This window comes from Populus euphratica, unplaced genomic scaffold, assembly GCF_000495115.2.
Source record: "Populus euphratica unplaced genomic scaffold, PopEup_1.0 scaffold364.1, whole genome shotgun sequence".
Taxonomy (NCBI): domain Eukaryota; kingdom Viridiplantae; phylum Streptophyta; class Magnoliopsida; order Malpighiales; family Salicaceae; genus Populus; species Populus euphratica.
Window position 1 is genome coordinate 204,895 of NW_011500254.1, and position 21,148 is coordinate 226,042.

Genomic DNA, 21,148 nt, shown 5'->3' on the forward strand with positions numbered 1-21,148 from the left:
ATTTTTGGTAATACAACGTTGTTTCCTGCTAAGCTTAGCTCTAGTGCGAGCAGGGAGGGATATTGGACATAAGAGTTTAAGTCAACTTTTAAATGCATGTTAACTTGTCTCTTGCTATCATATTACAGTATTAATGACAAAGGTTTCCGTATATGAAGAAATTTATGTGTAGCATTTTTAGCTCTGTGCGTGCTTTGTCCATCAATGTGTCCGCTACTGCATATGCCTTGACATGTTATTTTATTATTATTAATATGAATATTCATATTAGTTTATATATATTTTAATTAATTTTAAAATTACTAATTAAATAAACTTTTAATAACTATGAAAAAACTCAAATTTATGATAACAGTTCTAAAATAACGTATTTATAGATTGAAGAAGCCAGTTTGTAAAAACGTTTAAAAAATAAAGGGATATATTGCAATGTTGAAAGCCTTATTGTTAGTAAAATCTATTTATATTTGTAAATCAAAGAGTTTTTTAGCAACAAGATAAAAGGCAAAAAGACAAGTAGATAAAAAGAAAGTTGTAGATTGATAAAAATTATTCAAGAAGCATGATTGTTTATTTTAGAAACTAGTTAAAGTCTGTTTGAGAATATGATTTTAGTTATTTTTTAAAGTATTTTTTATATTAAAATATATTAAAATAATTTTTTATTTTTTAAAAAATTATTTTTGAAATTATCGTATTAAAATGATCTAAAATATATAAAAAAATTAATTTTTAATAAAAAATTAATTTAAAAAAAAACAAAAATATATTTACATTTTCAAAAACTGCTAAGCATGAATGTGAATGCTATAGTAAAAAGCAATTTTCTTTTAATTTATTTAATAATGTTATTTTTTCCCTTTTTTCTAGTCAAACTTGCAAGCACAAAACCATGACTTTTGCAAGATTCATGCTATATGACAACATTTCTTTCATGTGATGTGCAAGTGCAATGCACTTAATATCAACTAATTAAAGCTGGAAAGAAAAAATGTATTTTTTAAAAATAAATATCAATTTAAATTAACTTTTCAAACTTGTGATCAAAATCATTAAACAAAAAACATTTCATCTAAAAAAACCAAAAAGTTCAATTCTCGACCGACTAAAAGGATGAAATTGATTTTTTTAATTATATAAAAGATAAAAAAAACATATACAAGAATAAGAATTGAAATGGAAATAAAAAATAATTTTTATTTTTGATGGAATAGTGAAATTAAAAAGAAAAATCAAATTGAAAAAAACGAACATAAAAAATAAAAAATAAAAATAATTTTTTTGATTGAATAGTGAAATTGAAAATAAAAATTAATTTAATAAAAAACATAAAAAAACCAAAAGAAAAAGGATTATAATGAAAAAATTAATATTAAAAACTAAGATGGAACAATGTAATTTAAAAAATTAAAATTTTATAAAAAATTCAAAAATAAAAAAAAAAATAAAAAAAATAAAAAATGAAATCTCAAAACAACAAGAGACAACTCTATAATATTGCATGGGTAGCACGATTTCCAAGAGGAGAGAGAAAAGTAAAGAAGAGAAAAAAGATTGTCGTCGACCAATCGCAACACCACCGAGCACACTTGTCATCCCTTAAAAAAAGGGGGCTGCGTTGCATCTATGACCCATGATGTTTTTTGGTAGGAGGACTCGCCCTCACTGGCGGAAAGGCATGAGCATTTTTTATTTGCTATTTTTTCTAAAATATATATTATATTTATTAAAATATCAAATTACTTTTTAATCCCACTTTATTTATAATGAAAAAACCAATGTGAAAGGATAAAAGTATCCTTGCATGTTAGTTTTAATTTTTTAATTTTAATAATATTTTAGTTATTTTACTATACTTTCTATATGAAAAATCTTTTTTTTTTAAGCCTAATAACTAATAAATCTTATGCAAATATCAAACTACACTTAATTGCTGGTTTAAAGTTTTTTTTGTGAGAAGAACACAACCATCATCAAACGGTTCCCTGCGGACCATACTCTCTATCTTGGTGCACAGTGAATCTATTCCGAGGGATATTCAAGTTCTGCCGATGATTGATAATAACGCCGGCACTTGAACAGTTGTAACTAGGCCAACAACCATACACGACACTCCTCCATGAACAAATTGCAATGCACACACCTTGCGATTTGTCATGTCATAAGCATTGAAATTGGTAAACAAATAAAGCGAACAAACCAAAGCAATCTGGATTTTTTTTAATAAAAAAATAGCATTGTTTGCCAACGATTGGAACAATAACACATGTTAAAAAAATACTTCAAAAATAACACAATTTCAGTATAATTACATTTTAAAATATTGTTTTTATGTATTTTTGTTACTTGGAACAATGATTGCGTCTCATAACAATTGTTTTCTTTTACAAATTATTAATCTAAACAAAAATCAATCAAACTTTTTTATGAAAATCAAATAATTAAAAAATAAGATTCAAGATTAATAGCCAAGAAAAAAATATAAAAAAAAGGTGACCTTGCAGGAAAGAGAAATAAGATAAAATAAAAGAAATAAAGAATAAGTCACCAGGATATACAGAGTTCTATTTTTAACATACTCGTTATTGTTAGAAAAATCTTTACAAGATGATTCTAACTACTTCTTAGAAAAATATCAAATGAAATCATAATTAATTCTAAGTATTTTTTGTGCTGAAATGCATCAAAACAATATTTTTTTATTTTTAAAAAATTATTTTTAATAGCAGCGTATTAAAACGATCCAAAACATACAAAAAACTAATTTTTAATAAAAAAATTTAATTTTTTTTAAAATACAGATACAATTACTTTTTCAAACACATATTAAATTACCCCTAGATAAAACCCCTGACAAATTGCGATCATGTTTGATAATATTTTTGGTATATTTATAAAAGTTTTATTAAATTTTTTTTAATGATACTAGATGTATTTAAAATAAAGCTTAATATGTATTTAATCACCAATTATTTCTTGAGTAATGGATCTTAAATCTTATTTATTAACAGTTGAATCTTCATAAAATTTTTAGCTGCCTTCTTATACTTGTTATTTAAATGGAGAGGGACTTAGTTTGTTGAACTAACATTATTTCTAATAACAATTACGTTCAACCGCTATTTTTAACATAATAAAACCATACCATTTTTCTAATATTTTTTAATTTTTATGAAATAGTGTAAGAATTCTAAAATACCCAATCAATCCAGCACACCATCTCAATCGAAGCAGACGATCCCAGCACGCAATTTCAATCCAAGCACACGACACAGCAGAAAGTCTAAACAATTCCCATATGCTGACATGAAAGAAACCATCCCCTCCTTTTTCATCTCAAATCAAAATCATGAAAAGAACCCCACTTCTCTCAACACATCCGGCAACCTGTAAGGATTTCTGACATAAGCAAGAACCAAAGAAAGGAAGAAACCTAGAAAAAAACACACCTTTCCTTTATCTCTACCCTAAATAGCCGAAACCCAACATGAAAATAAGAATAAAAAACCTCAAAATCCAACAGTAACCCCACTCCTTATCTTTCTCTAAACAGTCAGTCATACCTGTCGCCTTCAATTGCGACTTTTACACCCATCACTTACGAAATTCATCTCTCTCCCTCTCGTAGTATATTTAAAGTTTAGGTTTTTATTTTTCAAAATGACTTCTTCTTCTTCTAACAAGGAGACGACGGAGGAGGAGCAGCCTGCGCCGGAGATTTCGCCTGCCGAAGGTGGTGGAGGTGCTAGTAGTGGAGGAGTGGGGAAGGCTGATCCTGTCAGTAGTGGTTGTGAGGAAGAGAGTGGTGTTGCTGGTGAGAAAGTCGACGATCCAATGGAGGAGGACGCAGTGAGTCCAACTACTGTGTTTTGTATTAGGCTGAAACAGCCACGGTCTCAGTTGCAGCATAAAATGAGTGTGCCTGAGCTTTGTCGCCAATTTAGGTAAAGTTCTTGATGGATAAAGCAGGGTTTTTCATTCTAATTTGATTGATTTTTGGCTGTTTAGGGTTTGAATTTGTCTTTTTTAACTGAAATTCGTTGTGGGTTTGGACTGGCTTCTATTAAGTGGAATTTGAGCTTCTTTTAGACTAATGGAGTGATTTGTGTGATAGTTTTGAGGGTTCTTCAAAGTATTTTTGAAATATGACCAAGTTCCTAGTTCTGGAAGTGAATTTTGGATGAATTCTGTTTTTGAATAAAGATTATGCTTTCCAAGTGAATTTTGATGGGATTTGAGGTGTTTTTTTTAGCTCATAGATGGTGCGATTATGGGTTCTTTTATGGTTGGGATTGAGATTCCTTTGCAAAAATTTCAGTGGTGTGATTATGTTAAGTTAGGTTTTTTTTTTTTTTCAATGGTGCAACTTTTTTTTATTCAGTCCTTCAAGAGAATTGTGTTTGTGTGCAGAAGAAGTTGTTGATTTTAAGCGGAATTCGGTGGAGGTTATGATTTTTAGTCAATTGATTGGAGTGTGGGCTGTTCTTTTTGTGGAAATTGTGTTTTCTCTTCTGCAATTTGAGTTTAGTATGTTTGGTTTTGGTTATTTTACTTTTCAAAATGTTATGGAATTTGAGTTTCTTATTTGTTTTAATCTCTAGGCATTAATGGTTTTTGCATCTAATCTTTAGATTTCCTGGAGTCCTCGAATTACTAATTTATGCTTTGATTTTGTTGGTTTTGATGCTACCTAGTGTGGGAAGTTGAAGTGAGTTTAGGATGAACGAGAAATGAAGTTTGAGAAAACAGGAGAGAGAAAGAGAGTTTTACAAATGATTAGTGGATGTATACAGGATACAATGAAGTTGATGAAGTGCTGTCAATTAAGAGCTATATCATCGAGTTATTCAGTGTATGCTAGATATAAGCTTTCTGTTGGCTGTTGTTAAATATCGACAATCACAATCTTTGCACCTGTATTAGGGTGATTAATCTTTTTATTTCTGAGATGCCTAGTGTGAGTATGACATTTTTTAGCACAGAAAATAAGGCGGACTATTTGCATTGCCACCAAACAATCTGCCACAGGGGGAAAAAGTAGAACAGAAGGTAGTGCAAGAGGAGATCGTAGATTTCACTTGGAGATTTTTTGATGCATCCTTACTAGTTGCTACCATAGTATATCACTCTTACATTCAATGGCTGTTCTCATCTATTTTAAACTTGAAACCTGATGCCATTACAACCATCACATACCTGTAGCCAAATGCAGTTGATATGAGAAATCGTGATTGTTAGAATATGATACTCCTAGTATAGATATTGAGATTCTAGTAATGGCTGTCTTAAAAGTAAATGAGGTGTCGCTATTTCAAGCATCTTTCCTTGTACATTAAAATTCTTTTATTGATCTTTGCCAAATTTTTATTTTAACGTTTGTTTTTTCAGTGCTGTTGCTTGGTGTGGCAAGTTGAATGCTATAGCTTGTGCATCAGAAACTTGTGCTAGAATTCCAAGGTCAGTGGATTTTTGCACTTCTAATGTGTTTCAGTCTAATAAGGAGAGCATATGCTTGACATAGTTGTTAATCAGGCTTACAACTTTCAAATGTGCTTGAGAACAAATGTTAAAGCATAGCGATGTTTGTTATTGTTTACTATTTAGGGTTCTTCTAATAGGAAAATAAGCTTGTGGCTAGTGTTCATCAATTTAGATTTTGATATCATCTTTCACTATATATTTTTTTGCAGCTCCAACGCAAACCCGCCGTTTTGGATCCCCATTCATGTTGTTATCCCTGAGAGACCAACTGAATGTGCTGTTTTCAATGTCATAGCAGGTATTTTGAGTCACCTTGCATCTTTTACCTTATCTTCCAATTTTTTAATTTTAATTAGTTATTATGTATGCAGAAATACGCCTATTCTATGTTAGATTTTCCATTGATATATTGGTTCCCTCATGTATTGGGCTCTAATTTCTTAAATCACGAGCTATTGCATTGAATCCCTTGGCAGATTCTCCTCGTGATTCTGTTCAGTTTATTGAATGGTCCCCTACTTCTTCCTCTCGTGCATTATTAATTGCTAATTTCCATGGAAGGACAACTATCTGGACTCAGCCTTCTCAAGTAAGCTAACTTGATGGATTTTTGTACCCAAATATATAATAAAAAGATGCCTTGTTCCTCTCACTAATGCTTAACTAAGGTTTTCATGTTTTACTCATCTCAAGAGTTTTGGGCTGGCCCTGCATTGGTTTTTACTCTTTGCTTTCTCCGTGTTTATGGCATGCCACTTGCTTAGAATTTTAAAAACTTGTCTTGCTTATTTTTTATCTTGTCATACAGGGTCCATCTAATTTGGTACGCGATGCTAGCTGTTGGCAGTGTGAGCATGAATGGCGGCAGGATATTGCAGTTGTTACTAAATGGCTATCCGGTGTCTCTCCAGTATGTGGTTATTATGTTTTCTGTTATCTGATTCTGAAATTATCCATGTATTTCACTTTGCATATGTTAGAGAATAATATAAATCATATCTTAGGGCCTTATCTAACAACTTAAGCTATTGGGTTGAAATGATTTTTTGACATGTTATCGTTTTGATGACCAAGTGATCACGAGTTTGAATCTTATCACCTCTATTTATTTGATAAAAATTAAGCACAAGATAGTGTGAGCCAAGTTTCAAGCCCAATGGGCTTTCACTTGAGAGAGTATGTTAGAGAATAATATAAATCATATCTTGGGACCTCATCCAACAGCTTAAGCTATTGGGTTGAGATGGTTCTTTGACAACATATATGTGGTAGTAATTTGGTATTCATCTGTGCTTTTCAGTTTCTTGGTTAATCTATGTTTGTTTTCAAGTTGTGTTGGTATTTGGTTATACTTTCATTGTAGTATGACTTCTCTTAAAAAATCAGTACAGGTGGCTTTCGTCAAAGTCTAGTACTTCCACAAGCTCAAAGTCAGCTTTTGAGGAAAAATTTCTTTCACAGCAGTCTCAAACTTCAGGTTTGTTTGCTTGATTTCTCTTTGTAAGCATTTTTAGAAGCTCATGTGGGAGCTTTAGGACTGGTTCTATTTTTAACAAGTAATGTGTGAAATTGGGGCCATGCCTTTTGACTAGCAACTTTACATCCAATGAGTTAGATTATTTTGCTGTTGCTTTGAGAAAAACAGGTCAGATTTTTTTGAATAGCTGTAAATTTAGAATAGTAATTTGGCTGTAGTTTCTGCAATGCTTTTATTCATAATTACATCCATGGCTAACTACTGTATCGTGAATGCTTTTAGAACGATGCAACGAATGACAAGCATAAAAACTTTTAAGTGAGAAATTTTAATATCTGCCATTTTTTTTTTATTCGAATGAACTAGTGCTTTTAACAACCTTTAGATGGCTGCTGCTAATGCTAAGTATTGCAAAAATGGTGATGATACTTTTGGTCATCTGTTCTTTCCACTGTTGAAAACTTCCACCTGACTGATGTAACAGCATCAAGACCATCACTGACGTGCTTTCTCAATTTCTTACAGTTCGATGGCCAAATTTCCTTTGTGTTTGTTCTGTTTTCTCATCGGGTTCTGTTCAACTTCATTGGTCTGGTAGCCAGAATAATACACCACCAAAGTGGTTTTGCACGAGCAAAGGACTCTTGGGTGCTGGCCCTAGTGGGATTATGGCTGCTGATGCTATTATAACAGACAGTGGCGCAATGCATGTTGCAGGTGTTCCAATTGTCAATCCTTCAACTGTTGTTGTTTGGGAGGTTACTCCTGGCCCTGGAAATGGATTTCAAGCAACTCCAATGGCAAGTGTTGGCGATGGGGTCCCACCTTCAGTTAAGCCACCCAATTGGTCAGGTTTTGCTCCTCTGGCTGCATATTTATTCAGCTTGCAAGAGCATCTGATGTCTGAAGTAAAGCAAGGGAAAAAGCAGATGGATGAAGATTTCACAAACACCATCACACTACATTGTTCGCCAGTTTCAAATTTTTCTGCATATGTGAGTCCTGAGGCCGCAGCTCAATCTGCAGCAACTACTACCTGGGGTTCTGGAGTCAGTGCTGTTGCTTTTGATCCAACTCGTGGTGGCTCCGTGATTGCAGTTGTTATAGTTGAGGGTACCAATCAGTATTCTGACTTGCAATTTTAGTTTTTGCCAGTTCCATGTTTTTCCATAAGAACTCCTCTTTTAGCGTGTGTATGTGTTTGTGTATGTTTATATGATTGGTGTGATTATGCTTGTGCAACTGTTTCCTGGGCTCTCTTTCTTTCTCCACTTAAATTTATCCTTGTACTAATAGAGAGATGCGAGGCCTAACTTTCATGTTTGAGTCAGTTGAAAGAGATGTGAGGCCTAACTTTCATGGTTTGATTTGGTTGAATATCCCTTTATCTGCCTACAGTTATCTGGATTCCATATGTCAATAACTGATTTTACACACGCAGGACAGTATATGTCCCCTTATGATCCAGATGAGGGTCCTTTAATCACAGGTTGGAGGGTGCAACGCTGGGAATCATCTGTTCAACCTGTAGTTCTTCATCCAATATTTGGAAATCCCACTTCTGGTTTTGGTGGGCAGGCACCCATGCAAACTGTATGGGTGTCCAAAGTGGATACAAGCATACCTCCAACAAATGATTTCAAAAATTACCAACCAGCTGCTGCAGGACCAATCTCTGATGTGAGAAAGGCATCTGATTCTGGTGCTGAGAAGACAAAGAGAGTCATCTTTGATCCCTCTGATCTGCCCAGTGATGTTAGAACACTTACTCGAATTGTTTATTCTGCTCATGGTGGCGAGATTGCTGTTGCTTTTCTAGGGGGTGGAGTTCACATTTTCTCTGGGACAAACTTCACACTAGTTGACAACCTCCAGATTAATGTTGGATCTACAATTGCTGCTCCTGCCTTCTCTTCCACAAGCTGCTGCTCAGCTTCAGTTTGGCATGACACTAGTAAGGATCGCACTGTATTGAAGATAATTCGTGTTCTTCCTCCTGCTGTTCCAAGCAGTCAGGTGAAGGCTAGCTCAGCAATCTGGGAACGTGCTATTGCTGAGAGGTATGTGGCAAGAGTCATTTGTTGGGAAATACTTTGGAAGTCCGCATATTAGTGGTTATGGACATTTCCTTTGGCTAAAAATTAGATGAAGGTTCAATTTGCAGATAATCTCGACACTCTAAATGGTCACACTGATATTGAGTTTTGCCAGAGCAGGTTTTGGTGGAGCCTTTTGGTTGGAGTTGATTGGTGGGATGCTGTTGGCTGTACACAGAGTGCTGCTGAGGATGGCATTGGTAAGAATAATTAGATTCTCTGGTATTGTGGTTTATGAAAAAGAAAATATATTGATGAACAATGTCTTTTCAAGGATTCCTATTTAAGATTTCCTTGCAAATAACACAATTACTTGGGTGACATTCTCTGCTGATCTGGTTCTTTGTTTCCTTTCAGTTTCACTTAACAGTGTGATTGCTGTCTTGGATGCGGATTTTCATTCTCTTCCCACTTCACAGCACAGACAGCAGTATGGTCCTGTATGTTTTTCTGCACTATTTCTATTGCACCACTATTTCTTTTAAGATAATCTATGATTATGATAATTGGAATGACAATATTGAACAAAGGCATCTAATATTTTTATAATTGCAGTTCATTTGCCTGAAATTTCCCATGTCAAAATCTTTTTGTTATTTGTTTGGAAATAGTCTGCAATGGCAGTCTTTATTTTCCCTTTCCTTTTCTTTTTCAAAATCAATTATAATTTCTGGAGTGATCAAGGGCATCTAGAATAATGGACTTGCAGAATAGTTGACGTGGACTGGATGTAATGGGTTGTGGAAATTGTGGTGGGTAGAAACTTAGAAATTTACTATGCCCTCTGTGGATCCTCAAGTTAGAGTTCTTAAAACCAGAAAAAAAGAGGAATATGCAAAGCTGCAAATATGAAAATTACATTTAGTGATCATCTGCTTCTAACCAAATAAACTATGTTCTTACATAAGGTGTGGCATGTAACATGTGTTATGAGCACACAGTTTATTGTGGCACGTTATGACCCAAAAATGCCACGCAAGACTGAATCACAATCAAATAAGGAAACAAGATATGCTAACATACCTTAATTCTGATTTCTCTTAATTAACTGATTGCACACGTACCTTTTCCTTTAAGTTTGTTGTGACAATTCAAAGCACATGTGACTACCTGTCCCAGGTTCTAGAATGCCCTGGTTGGGTAAGGTAAACTTGTGTTTTTTAATGATGCAGAGTCTGGACAGAATAAAATGTAGACTGCTGGAAGGTACAAATGCTCAGGAGGTTAGGGCAATGGTTCTTGACATGCAAGCTAGGTTGCTGCTTGATATGTTGGGCAGAGGCATTGAGTCAGCTTTGATAAATCCTTCAGCATTAGTACCTGAACCATGGCAGGCTTCTGGTGAGACATTATCTGGCATCGACCCTGAAGCAATGACAGTTGAGCCAAACCTTGTTCCGAGTATTCAGGTATGCTTTTATCTCTTTATTGTCTCATGTTAAATTTTGGTTCCTTTTGACGTTGTGAGTGTAGTACTGAAGATCTACTGATACCCCCAATGCGATGTGGTGCTTATATTTCTACATGCTAATGATAAACCTGATAATTTCAATGTGTTAATGATGGTTGCATTGCTTGGGCCATACAATGGCCTTTTATGGCCTAGAATCTGATTCCTGAACCAACAATATATTTGTCACCTTCTAGGCTTGCCAGTTTGCTGTATCCAAGCTCTCAGATTGTGCTTGTTGAATATTTCCCTGCCTTCAGTCAGCTCAAACATCTGTCCTATGTTGATGCAGGTTTACTGATTTGATGATTTTCTCTAACCATGAGAATTTCATGCAGGCTTATGTTGATGCAGTTCTTGATCTAGCTTCACATTTTATCACACGTCTACGGCGTTATGCAAGTTTCTGTCGCACACTGGCTAGTCATGCTGTTACAGCAGGCACATGCAGTAACCGCAATATGGTGACTAGTCCTACTCAAAGTTCAGCATCTCCTGCGCCAAGTCAGGGTCAGTATGCAGTGTCTAGTGTTCTGATACATAAAGGGGAGACCTTTATTCAATAATTTGTGTTTACTAAAGTTATGCGGTGTTGACATCAAAAGCTGGTGAAGTGCCTGCGATTTCATCTTTACTGATTAAGAGGTTACTGCCACAGTTGCTGGGGGAATAATGTCTCCAGAAGATCTTGTATATTTCTTCTCTCTTCTGCTCTATGTGGGTTATTGTGATCAACACTGTTTTTTATTACATTTTCTTCAGGTGGTCAAAATGGCTCTACAAGTTCCACTGGAAGCACTCAGATGCAAGCTTGGGTTCAAGGTGCCATTGCTAAGATTAGTAGCACGACTGATGGAGTGACCGGTTCAACACCGAATCCCATAAGTGGTCCATCTTCCGTTATGCCGATAAGCATTAACACTGGAACTTTTCCTGGAACTCCAGCAGTTAGGCTCATTGGTGACTGCCATTTCCTCCGCAGATTATGCCAGCTCCTGCTTTTCTGTTTTTTCTTTCGGCGAACTCAACTTCCTCGCTTTGTCGGAAGTGCACAGAGAAATTCAACTGATACAAATGTGCAAAAACCTCAGTCTGGTGCTCCTGGCAAAGTGGAGGAGATCAACACTGTTTCTTCAAAGCCAGCACCAGCGATGGTCAGGTCTGATGAAGGTCAGACAGTTCAAGGTGGTCAAGTAATGCCTGGAGCTAAACCAGTCGAAGATGGACCTGCTGGGAGGCACAGAGTAGGCAGTGGCAATGCCGGCCAAGGATACAGTTTTGAAGAGGTACATACTGGTGCTCTTAATTCCTTCTAGGCTTCACATGTTATGAACAATCTTCATTAGATTTTTGGTTGTCTGTCTGGCTAAATATATTCTTTCTGGTGTACGAATGGAGAAAAGGCTGCTTAACTTCCATGACAATCACTGCTTTGGGCATCCAAAAAGCTTCTGATAATTCTATTGGTTAAGGAATTAATTAATCAATCAGCAGAGGTGCCCTTGTGCCCTAGATTCAGATAAAGGCTCATTCATTGCCTCGTGCAGGTGAAGGTCCTTTTCCGCATTCTCATGGATCTTTGTCGGCGAACAGCAACTCTGGCACACCCATTGCCAGTTTCTCAAGTAGGAAGTAGCAATATCCAAGTGCGGTTGCATTATATTGATGGCAATTATACAGTATTGCCAGAGGTTGTAGAAGCATCTCTTGGCCCACATATGCAGGTATCCATGCTTATGATTTAATCTTGTAAATGACCCTAAGGAGGTTTCAAAGTAATTTTTTTTTCCCTTTTTCATATGGATAAACCTCCCCATGCTTTTCTTTCTTCCCTTTCTTGAAAACACGACTGTTTTGTTGACTTTATGTTAAATTTTGTTATGAAATCCACAGAACATGCCACGGCCTAGAGGTGCAGATGCTGCTGGTCTGTTACTACGAGAGTTAGAACTCCACCCTCCATCTGAAGAGTGGCACAGGCGCAACATGTTTGGTGGACCCTGGTCTGATGCTGAGGATATGGGTTCAGATGATACTCTGAAGCTTAACTCAGATCCACTTGATTTCAGCTCACTCGAAAACTGTGATGTTTATTACGGTGCTCATGGCTTATGGCCAAGGAAGCGCAGACTGTCTGAAAGAGATGCAGCTTTTGGCTTGAACACTTCTGTTGGCCTGGGAGCTTATCTTGGCATAATGGGATCTCGAAGAGATGTTGTTACTGCGATGTGGAAGACTGGTCTTGAAGGTGTTTGGTACAAGGTCTCTCTCCATTTTTCTCCTCTCTTTCTGATTTGAAATTTTCTGCTATTCAGCCTTCTTGTTCTGGAGGATCACAGAATTCAAAAGAAAATTCAATTTTATGTCATTGGTAGGTTTTAAGTCGAGTGTCTCAAATAAGGTACTCAACACAATTAAGCCTTGAATTGAATTTAGTTGTGGCAAGCTATGAGAAGTTATTCCCCTGCTCTGCCCTAGTTACTGCCATATCCACAGTGTGCTTAAAACTCAATTTCTTGTAATACCTACTTAGTTGTACCCTAATCCTGTTCGCTGCACCCAAGAGTGTTCATAGTACATGGATAGTCCCACCAAGGAATTCCTCGAGTTATGAATCTCTTTCTTTGGTAAGCATGAAGTGGAAGACATCTAGTTGGCTGTAAATGCATCGTGCAATTTAATTTCTGTCCAAGTGCGTCTTTTGTTAAGGAAACCAACAATCATCCCTCTGCATCATCTTTTTTCTTATCTTTAATGATGTATCATTATTGGACATGCATAGTCTGTAAATCCACTCTAATATGGATGTTTCTTTAGAGGTTTGGTATTAATGACATCATTGGAGATATATGATGGTGTTGAATTGATATTGGCAGCTGAAAAATGCTCATAGATAATCCGTGAGAGGTAATCCCCAACTCACATAAAAGTAGGACCCACCATGATAATCACTCGCGGTTCCCACTTTAATGTGAGTGAAGGAGTAGTACTCCTGTATCTCTTCTTGGACATGGGAATGAAGAGTCAAGAGGTGATCATTAGGTTTTTGTTTTTGTGGTTCATAAGATAGGAATGATCTGACGTTCTTTTTAATTTAATTCTGGTTCTATGGAATGAAACATACGAACTGTTTAGCTTATGACAAGGTATCTTTTTCTTGCATAATATGTTCCTACCTGAGATAGCATACTTTATCCATACTCTTTTTTTTTTTTTCTTTTACCATATCACCAATCTTATGTTTATTTTGTTGCCAATTCCATTCCTTGCTCGGCATGTGTTTCTACGTAACATCATTGCTATTAATGCAGTGTATAAGATGTTTGCGGCAGACTTCAGCATTTGCTTCCACAGGTGCTGCGGCACCTAACCAAAATGAAAGAGAGGCTTGGTGGATCAGCCGTTGGGCTTATGGCTGTCCGATGTGTGGGGGTACATGGGTTCGAGTTGTATAGATGAGACTGCAATTACAAATGTTAACTAGATGCGCCTCTTTCTATTTCTTGACAATCAATTCAAGGCTGTGCGTGCGTAACTTAGCTGATTCTTGACTGCTAAGCAGAAGATGATGCAGACTTGGGGGCATTTGTAGGTGAAAAAATAAAACCCTTTCGATAGTATATGATGTGTTTCTTTTTCTAGTTGCTGGTTGGAGCTTGGAAGTTAAAAAGAGGACCGTAGCCCTACAAGATTGGAAATTCAACCGTGATCCAAGATGGGGAGGCAAAACTACTTCGCATATTTCCTCTGCATCAACTATCTGGTGTTTATTTTAAGGTATTCAGCTCGACTGCAATATTTTTGGAAGGATGGATGGGAAGGCTTCGGGGTATGTTGCAGGGCAGCTCCATTAGTGATGGTTCCCACTACTTCCATAACATATGCTTAATAATGAAATACAAGTAGAGATAATGACAATTGATCAGGATAGGGATTTTTATTTGTAAATACAACAGATCCAGGTTTACTAGGTACAACATTCATCATTTAGTTTGGATCCCATGGTTTCAAGTTGCAGCTTCATCTAAGAAAAACTAAATTATTTTTAACAGAACAAAAGTTGTCGTTGATCTTGCCTTCTTGTTAATGTAAAAGATGTATGTAACAGCTGAAAGCTTATAAACCGTAGCATTTTGAATTAGTTATCAAATGTTGCATTGGTTGAACATTATATGTAGGAGTACAAAACTTGAGGTTTAGGAGAGGGAGCTTTTCGTGTATTTGCATTACAATTTTATCTACTCTTAGTTGAATTTAAATGGATGATAATTCCAAGTGCTCAAACTTTTATGAAGTAGGTTCAAAATTATTTGGTTATTGTATTGGACAGAAAAGACGGAAAAAAAGAAGATATGAAATAGGTTTTATTGTATTTACTTTTGTTTTACATATCTTAGTAGGATAAGTTTGCAATTAGAAGTTTTTTATATGAATATTTTAGAAATAAAAAATAAAAAATATTATATATGAAACATGTCTTTTATGTACTCTATATTTCTAAATTATATTAATTTATTTATAAATTATACCAATATAAATTTATTTTTATATATTAACTATAATTAAAACTGATAAGTGGTTAACTATAGTACAGAATTCATTGTGAATTGTATTGTTCTACACTGCAGCAGCTTTTTGAATGCTTTCATTGTGAATTGTGAGAGCTTTTACTGTTAACTGAAGCTGTAGGCAACAGCTTCAAGTGCCAGGTTGAAGGCGTGTTCACTGGGGATGCTGACATCTAGCGCTTGGCTGCAGGCATGGTGGTGGGCAGGTCGTGCCCTAGACCGCAGCCACCTGGCACCTGGCACGCAGTCTGCCCATCCTTGGGCACTTCGACTGCCTCTTTAATGTTGGGCAGATCAAGTAGTCCTTGAGCTAATACCTGTGAGAAATATTATTATTTTTATTATAATTAATAAAATAATTAATAACTTTGAAAGAAAATATCATTATTAATATTTAATATTGAAAATATATTATTATTATTTTTATATTATAAATTTTTATGATATTTTTTTATAAAAATAAAAAGTAAGCTCCCGCAGTATTACTAAAATTATTCTCGAAGTATTAATTTTGTTTTGCTCGATGCTCTAAATATGTGGCTCAATAGATGGTTATTCAAACAGCCAATTTGGAAAAAATTACCAAAAAGTTCTATTAGGTTAAATTGAATCGTTGGTCTTCTTTAGCCCTATCCAAATTTGGGAATCACTGCATGTGTATTTCTGCCTTTATTATATATCGAAATGCATTTGTTAGCATCTAGCTTCTAATGAGATTTTGTTTTTCCGAAGTAATTTCTATCCTTGGTAAATCATGTGCATGTAAAACATTGAATATGAGATCTGAATCTAGCGTTAGATTAGTTATCTTGTTCAACTAGTCACCTCCAGTTCATCATATGTGGACAGTTCAGGTTTAATGCATGATCTAATTGCTGCTATTATTAATCCTTGCATACTCGTTGGATCTCTCACTTGTTGCAGATATTCGAAGACATGAATCCTTATCTGTTTTCTGTGTTGTGAGGAGTCCACGGAGCAAAATGTGTTAATATGTCCATTCATCAATTTATACAGAAAGCCCTTGTTCAACTACCTTCGTGGACTATTTTTTGTCCCGTCTTGCAGCTGCTTCAATGACTTGCTGCTGTGCTTCACTACTAATCTCTCCATTCCCAGGAGCAAGGCCAGATGGATTACTGTAAGATGATTCCAGGATTGGGGGAGGAGTGCTGATATATAAAACATCTTTTGCAAGTAAGATGATTCCAGGATTGGGGGAGGAGTGCTGATATATAAAACATCTTTTGCAAGCATTTACTGTGATAATAAGAATTCAGCCATGGCGTTTTTCAGTTTTGAGATACTGAACTCATTTTATCGTGATTCATGAAACTCTACCTGTATCATTAAAGCTAGTTAGGCTTTCGAATCAGTGAATCTAATGATTTTAGATTGGATCTTTGGCATTCATTAATAATCTGCTTCAAGTACACGATCCACTATGCACGAATTGTAACCTAGGTGATGCCTAGGCATAAAATACGTGAAGATTGCTTCTGAATGGATTTAAGATTTGATTATAATGTTTGCATGAGAGAAAAAGTTGAGAAACACAGCACGTCGGTAATATAAACATGAAAACTGAAAATACAAAATGCAACAAAGCTTTAAACAAATTTTCTCAATAAAAGCCGATGATGGAAGCAAATCAAGGATAAGGAACATGTACAGGAAGCTGGAAACAAGAAAACTGAGAATTCAAAATCAATCTAAAAATCACTGCAGTCTTTGATTAGTTAGGCTGTTGAACCTCCCAAAGCCCAGTTGGCTTCACTTCCAACACGAGGCATGCTGCTAATCCTAGAGTGAACATCAACCTTGAAGCTAGCCCCACACATTGCTCCTTCACTGTCAATCCTCGGCATCGCTTTCATTTTGCTGCTTGGATGCTCAAAGCTCGTCAAGCCCTGTTCACTGTGGAACATGCACCCTGATGGAAATGGAGCAAATGATTTAGCACAGCTTCCTTTTATCACCTCCAAGTTGTCAGAAATCACCACTGACCCATCAGCTGCAATACCCCAGAATAGCCCAACACCTTCTTTTTCACCCTGCATTACAAACGCATGCAAAATTAATTCCCATTTTCCACAGTCATTAAACATAATTTCATCCGTTCTTTAAGAGTTTCTAGGCTTAAGCTTACCAGTGCAGCGAACACCTGTCCAGCCTTGGTATCGTAGACCACAAATCCAAACCTGCCATCCAGATCCTGAAGAACCTTGTGAGCTGGATATGGGCCACGGTCACGGAGGGTACGATATGCTTCAATGATAAACATAGCCTCGTTGGTGCACTTTGATAGCCCATACTGTTTATTGAGACTGCAGAGGTTGTTCAGGCTCCCCAAGAAAATGCAGTATATGCCATCCAGTCCACAGAGCAGCCTGCAAATCCGTTATGTTCAAGATCAGTTCACACGGGCTGCATTAAACTAGACAAAAACAAAGAGTGAAGACTGAAGATCAGATCGATATGTAATAATTTACCTCTGGTGTCTGGGGTAAGAATTTCCTGGTTGAATATAAGCAAGCAGTGCAGCATCTCCAAAGCTCAGCGAGAAAGCATTAGGAGGATTAGCAGAGACAAAATCCTTCACAATCTCCTCAGGAAGCTTTGGTTTTCTCGACGAACATAAGGAAGCTGGGCTGTACAGCTCCTGGGGTGGATTCACTAACCCTTTGTTGAATATTGCCAACATCTCTCTCTTCCTAGGTACCCTTAAATGCTAAAAAAAACCCAGAAATCTTTTTAAACAATGAGATTGAAAGCAGAAAAATAACAATGATGGGAATCTCAAGAGGATGCTAATGGTGGAAAATGAGTGAGGCTTGATTCTCTATATATAGTGCTAGGGGAGTGATGTGTGGCATAGCGTGGCAACATTATCCAAACTCGTGGATCCCACAAATGTTTTTCCAAAAAATATCTACTTTCGTTAAATGGATAAATAAAAAGATAATCCTTTCCTTAAATTTTGCACTAAGAATATTCAATGATTTAACTGAGGAAGAGCATGTGACCGGTGCGGCTGGTGACGCTCTTTTTACACGAGCACATAGTATAAAAAATTTATGAAACGAGGGAATGGGTCTTTGTCTTATCCAGATAAGGTGAGCTGACGCCGACAGAGAAATGAGTCGGCAAAATGAGGCAAGTGGCTAAAAAACGCGTGTCATGTCTGGATTGCGTCTGAATCAACCAGCTCCAAACCAGACCGGTAGTTGTGTCAAGCAACTCTAACCCAGACCGGTGGTTGACAGCTCTAATTAATTTTGTCATTATAAAGAAAGGAAAAAATAAATCAAGAGAAAGAACATTAACCCAAGCATTGGGTTAAAAGAAGAGAAATAATCTTTAATTAGTTTTTTTTATTCTCTTCCTTGCAATGCCCAGGTGTGCTGGGCATAGGCCCGTGCATCTCGATTCTTTTTTTGTTTTTTAAATTTTATATTAAATTAAATATAAATTTAAATAAAAAAATTATTTCACTCTATTAAGTTCATGGTTATAATTGTAGGCTCAAGGGGTTACATCACAATGCTTAAGTATTATTATTATTATTATTTTATTATTTTAATTGGTATATTTTTAAAAATAATTTTGTAATTTATATTTCAATTAAAAAAATATGATTTTTGAAAAAATATAAAAAACAAATAGGGGTAAAAAATGTATATGATAACTACCTTTTCTATACAATAATTACAATATAAAGTCATTGAAAAATTTAATTTCTTTTGATTTTGTTTATAAAAATAAATAGCACCATATATTTTTTTTAAAAAAATAAAACAATCTCTTCAAAAGATGACTACCTTCAAAATAATTTTAAAAATCAAAACAAGTCTAATTGAGAGGAGACTACTCTTACAAAAATCAAAAATCAAAATAAATCTCATCGTGAGGTAACTAATTTCAAAGTAATCAAAATAAACACAATCTTATCAGGAGACGACTACCTTCATTATTAAATAATCAAATAAATAGTCTCATTAAAAGACGATTATCTTAATAATCAAATAGTTTTATTGAAAATGATTATCCTAAACAACAAACATAGTTTTATCGATAGGTGACTATCCTTATACCAAATAATCAAATAAATAGTCTCACTAAAATGTAATTACCCTAATAATTAAATAGTTTCATTAAAAGATGACCACCCTAAAAAAAAATAAAACAAACATAGTCTTATTGCGAACAACTACCCTTCTAACCATATAATAAAACATAGTTTTATTGGGAGGCAATTTCTCTTATATCCATTAAACAAATAGCCTAATTGGAGGTCAACTATCCTTTAATCAAATAGTCTTGGAGGTAACTACCATTTTGGTTTTAAATCCTTTTCTACTTTTGGTTCTCATATTCTTTATTGTCAACTCTACTATTTAAAAATATCTAACTTGAGACCCATCAACTTGGATTGCCCTCATGTCTTCTTATTATAATCGAGTTTTTTTTATTAATTTAGTAAACTCATGTATATTTTGCTCATCCTGTTTTTTTTTATCAATTGCAATTAAATTTTCATTGAAATTCAGCCAAATATTTTTAAAGTAATTATTTTATATGTTTAGATAATGGTCATTTTGAATATTTCTATAAACATGTAGTGCAAATAAAAAGAAAGAAAAGAAAGAAAGCAAACAAGATGTGCAAAGAAATTAATTGCATAAACTTTTATTAATATTAAATGAATAAAACTTAAGCTAATAAAAAAAGTTATTTCCAGCATTATTAGCCAGATTTATTAAAAATACAACTGTGTAAAAAAACTACTTAAAAATAATAGAGATTTATTTGGTGAACCAATTATTAAGTTTCTCAACATTTGAATATTTTCTGATAAGTGAAGTTATATCTATTTCTTCACTCAATGCACTGATGGTTAGTTATGAGAGAGTTGATATTTGTTGAGGTAGCTACACGAAACTTCACTATATTTTTGGTATCATATTCTGATGAAGTGCTAACTGTTATATCTTGAATCATTTGATTAAACTCATATCTTTTTTTGATCGATTAATAATGTATATAGAGGGGAAAGGTGTCGTGAATATAAAGAATATACATCTTTTTATCATTAGGTTCATGCTCCTTCATCCAAGTTATTCTTTTCTCCCCTTTTAACTTCATCATCCTCTGATAGTCCTTATAGTTAGGTTTAATACCTAAACCAAAACATTAATCTGTATCCTTTAACTTCATATAATGTATACCCTTTCTAGTAGCCCAATTTCTAATATAAGAACAGGTAGTATGTCATGCTTGACCATGCATTTTGTAGCCAACCTTGTAGTTTTAGATAATGCACAATATTTTTTATCTTATTGTCTGGAATTAGGCCTATATTGGTAACATCAAAAGTATACAGATCCATATTTTTAACACCTAATAATTCAATGCATAACACTGTCATATTCTTCATTACTATCAAGGTTTCCTCAATCTTCATGATAACTAATCTTCTATTTGCAATATATTTAAACCTCTAATGTAAAAAAAATATGATAGCTCATGGCAAATGAATCCAAGTTCTTTTCAACAACATATTATAGTTTGGTTGGGTGTCTTTCACTTGTAAAGTGATTTGGAATTGTTGAGGTTCAATCTCCAAAACAATTTCAATATCACCATTAACCTACTTTGGTGTCCAATTATAAACTTAAGCTATCATCTTACTAGATTGCATATGAGACACCTCAACCGACAACCTTTCAAATATACACTTTAGAAGGATATTAATAGATGACCCAATATCATTCAAAATCTTAGCAATCATATAATCCTTGTACTTGATTATGATAATATCAACTTGGGTGGGCCATTCTTGTAAGATGGGCATCGATAAGAAGTAAACTCTACCTTTTCAATAGATAATATACCAATCTCTCATGCTTCTTTATATTTATTAGTCATAAGGGCACTAAGCATTATTAAGATCTAAACCTATTGATGGAACTTTTCACAATCATCAATATCATGCCCCTAACTTAAATATTTTGTATGCAGTTTATATTATGTTTTTTTCATATTGCTAACATAGCCGGTGAATTTCAATATATCA

The 21,148-nt window shown here is 34.8% G+C and overlaps 2 protein-coding genes and 1 long non-coding RNA gene across 5 annotated transcripts; 2 read left to right on the forward strand and 1 right to left on the reverse strand.

Moving 5' to 3' along the window:
* Positions 1-3,301: 3,301 nt before the first annotated feature.
* Positions 3,302-14,658, forward strand: LOC105112758 (mediator of RNA polymerase II transcription subunit 16-like). Of its 3 annotated transcripts, XM_011008591.1 has the most exons (16): positions 3,302-3,944; positions 5,389-5,457; positions 5,691-5,779; positions 5,958-6,070; positions 6,290-6,391; positions 6,868-6,958; positions 7,484-8,071; positions 8,400-9,018; positions 9,175-9,254; positions 9,412-9,494; positions 10,227-10,463; positions 10,843-11,014; positions 11,267-11,790; positions 12,052-12,228; positions 12,398-12,766; positions 13,816-14,658. In XM_011008591.1, the coding sequence occupies exons 1-16, from the start codon at positions 3,661-3,663 to the stop codon at positions 13,957-13,959; spliced, it is 3,741 nt and encodes a 1,246-aa protein (XP_011006893.1). In that variant the 5' UTR covers positions 3,302-3,660; the 3' UTR covers positions 13,960-14,658. The 3 variants fall into 3 exon arrangements, with proteins under 3 accessions (XP_011006893.1, XP_011006895.1, XP_011006894.1); XM_011008593.1 differs by lacking the exons at positions 3,302-3,944; positions 5,958-6,070 and adding an exon at positions 4,705-4,863 and having other exon boundaries at positions 6,873-6,958; XM_011008592.1 differs by lacking the exons at positions 3,302-3,944; positions 5,389-5,457 and having other exon boundaries at positions 6,873-6,958.
* A 919-nt stretch (positions 14,659-15,577) lies between these two features.
* On the forward strand, positions 15,578-16,472 carry LOC105112759 (uncharacterized). The gene is made up of 2 exons (XR_839823.1): positions 15,578-16,241; positions 16,296-16,472. It is a non-coding gene; the product is annotated as an uncharacterized LOC105112759 (long non-coding RNA).
* A 146-nt stretch (positions 16,473-16,618) lies between these two features.
* LOC105112760 (stem-specific protein TSJT1-like) lies at positions 16,619-17,896 on the reverse strand. The gene is made up of 3 exons (XM_011008594.1): positions 17,565-17,896; positions 17,222-17,462; positions 16,619-17,126 (listed from the first exon to the last, which is right to left on the reverse strand). The coding sequence occupies exons 1-3, from the start codon at positions 17,774-17,776 to the stop codon at positions 16,812-16,814; spliced, it is 768 nt and encodes a 255-aa protein (XP_011006896.1). The 5' UTR covers positions 17,777-17,896; the 3' UTR covers positions 16,619-16,811.
* Positions 17,897-21,148: the final 3,252 nt, after the last annotated feature.

Excerpts from the sequence above, each read along its gene's own strand:
- LOC105112760 (XM_011008594.1), bottom strand. The coding sequence starts at position 17,776 with ATGTTGGCAATATTCAACAAAGGGTTAGTGAATCCACCCCAGGAGCTG. Across the intron at positions 17,463-17,564 it reads TCTTACCCCAGACACCAGAG|GCTGCTCTGTGGACTGGATG; the intron begins GTAAATTATTAC and ends ACGGATTTGCAG. Across the intron at positions 17,127-17,221 it reads GACAGGTGTTCGCTGCACTG|GGTGAAAAAGAAGGTGTTGG; the intron begins GTAAGCTTAAGC and ends TTTGTAATGCAG.
- LOC105112758 (XM_011008591.1), top strand. The coding sequence starts at position 3,661 with ATGACTTCTTCTTCTTCTAACAAGGAGACGACGGAGGAGGAGCAGCCT. Across the intron at positions 5,458-5,690 it reads ACTTGTGCTAGAATTCCAAG|CTCCAACGCAAACCCGCCGT; the intron begins GTCAGTGGATTT and ends ATTTTTTTGCAG. Across the intron at positions 9,255-9,411 it reads TGCTGCTGAGGATGGCATTG|TTTCACTTAACAGTGTGATT; the intron begins GTAAGAATAATT and ends GTTTCCTTTCAG.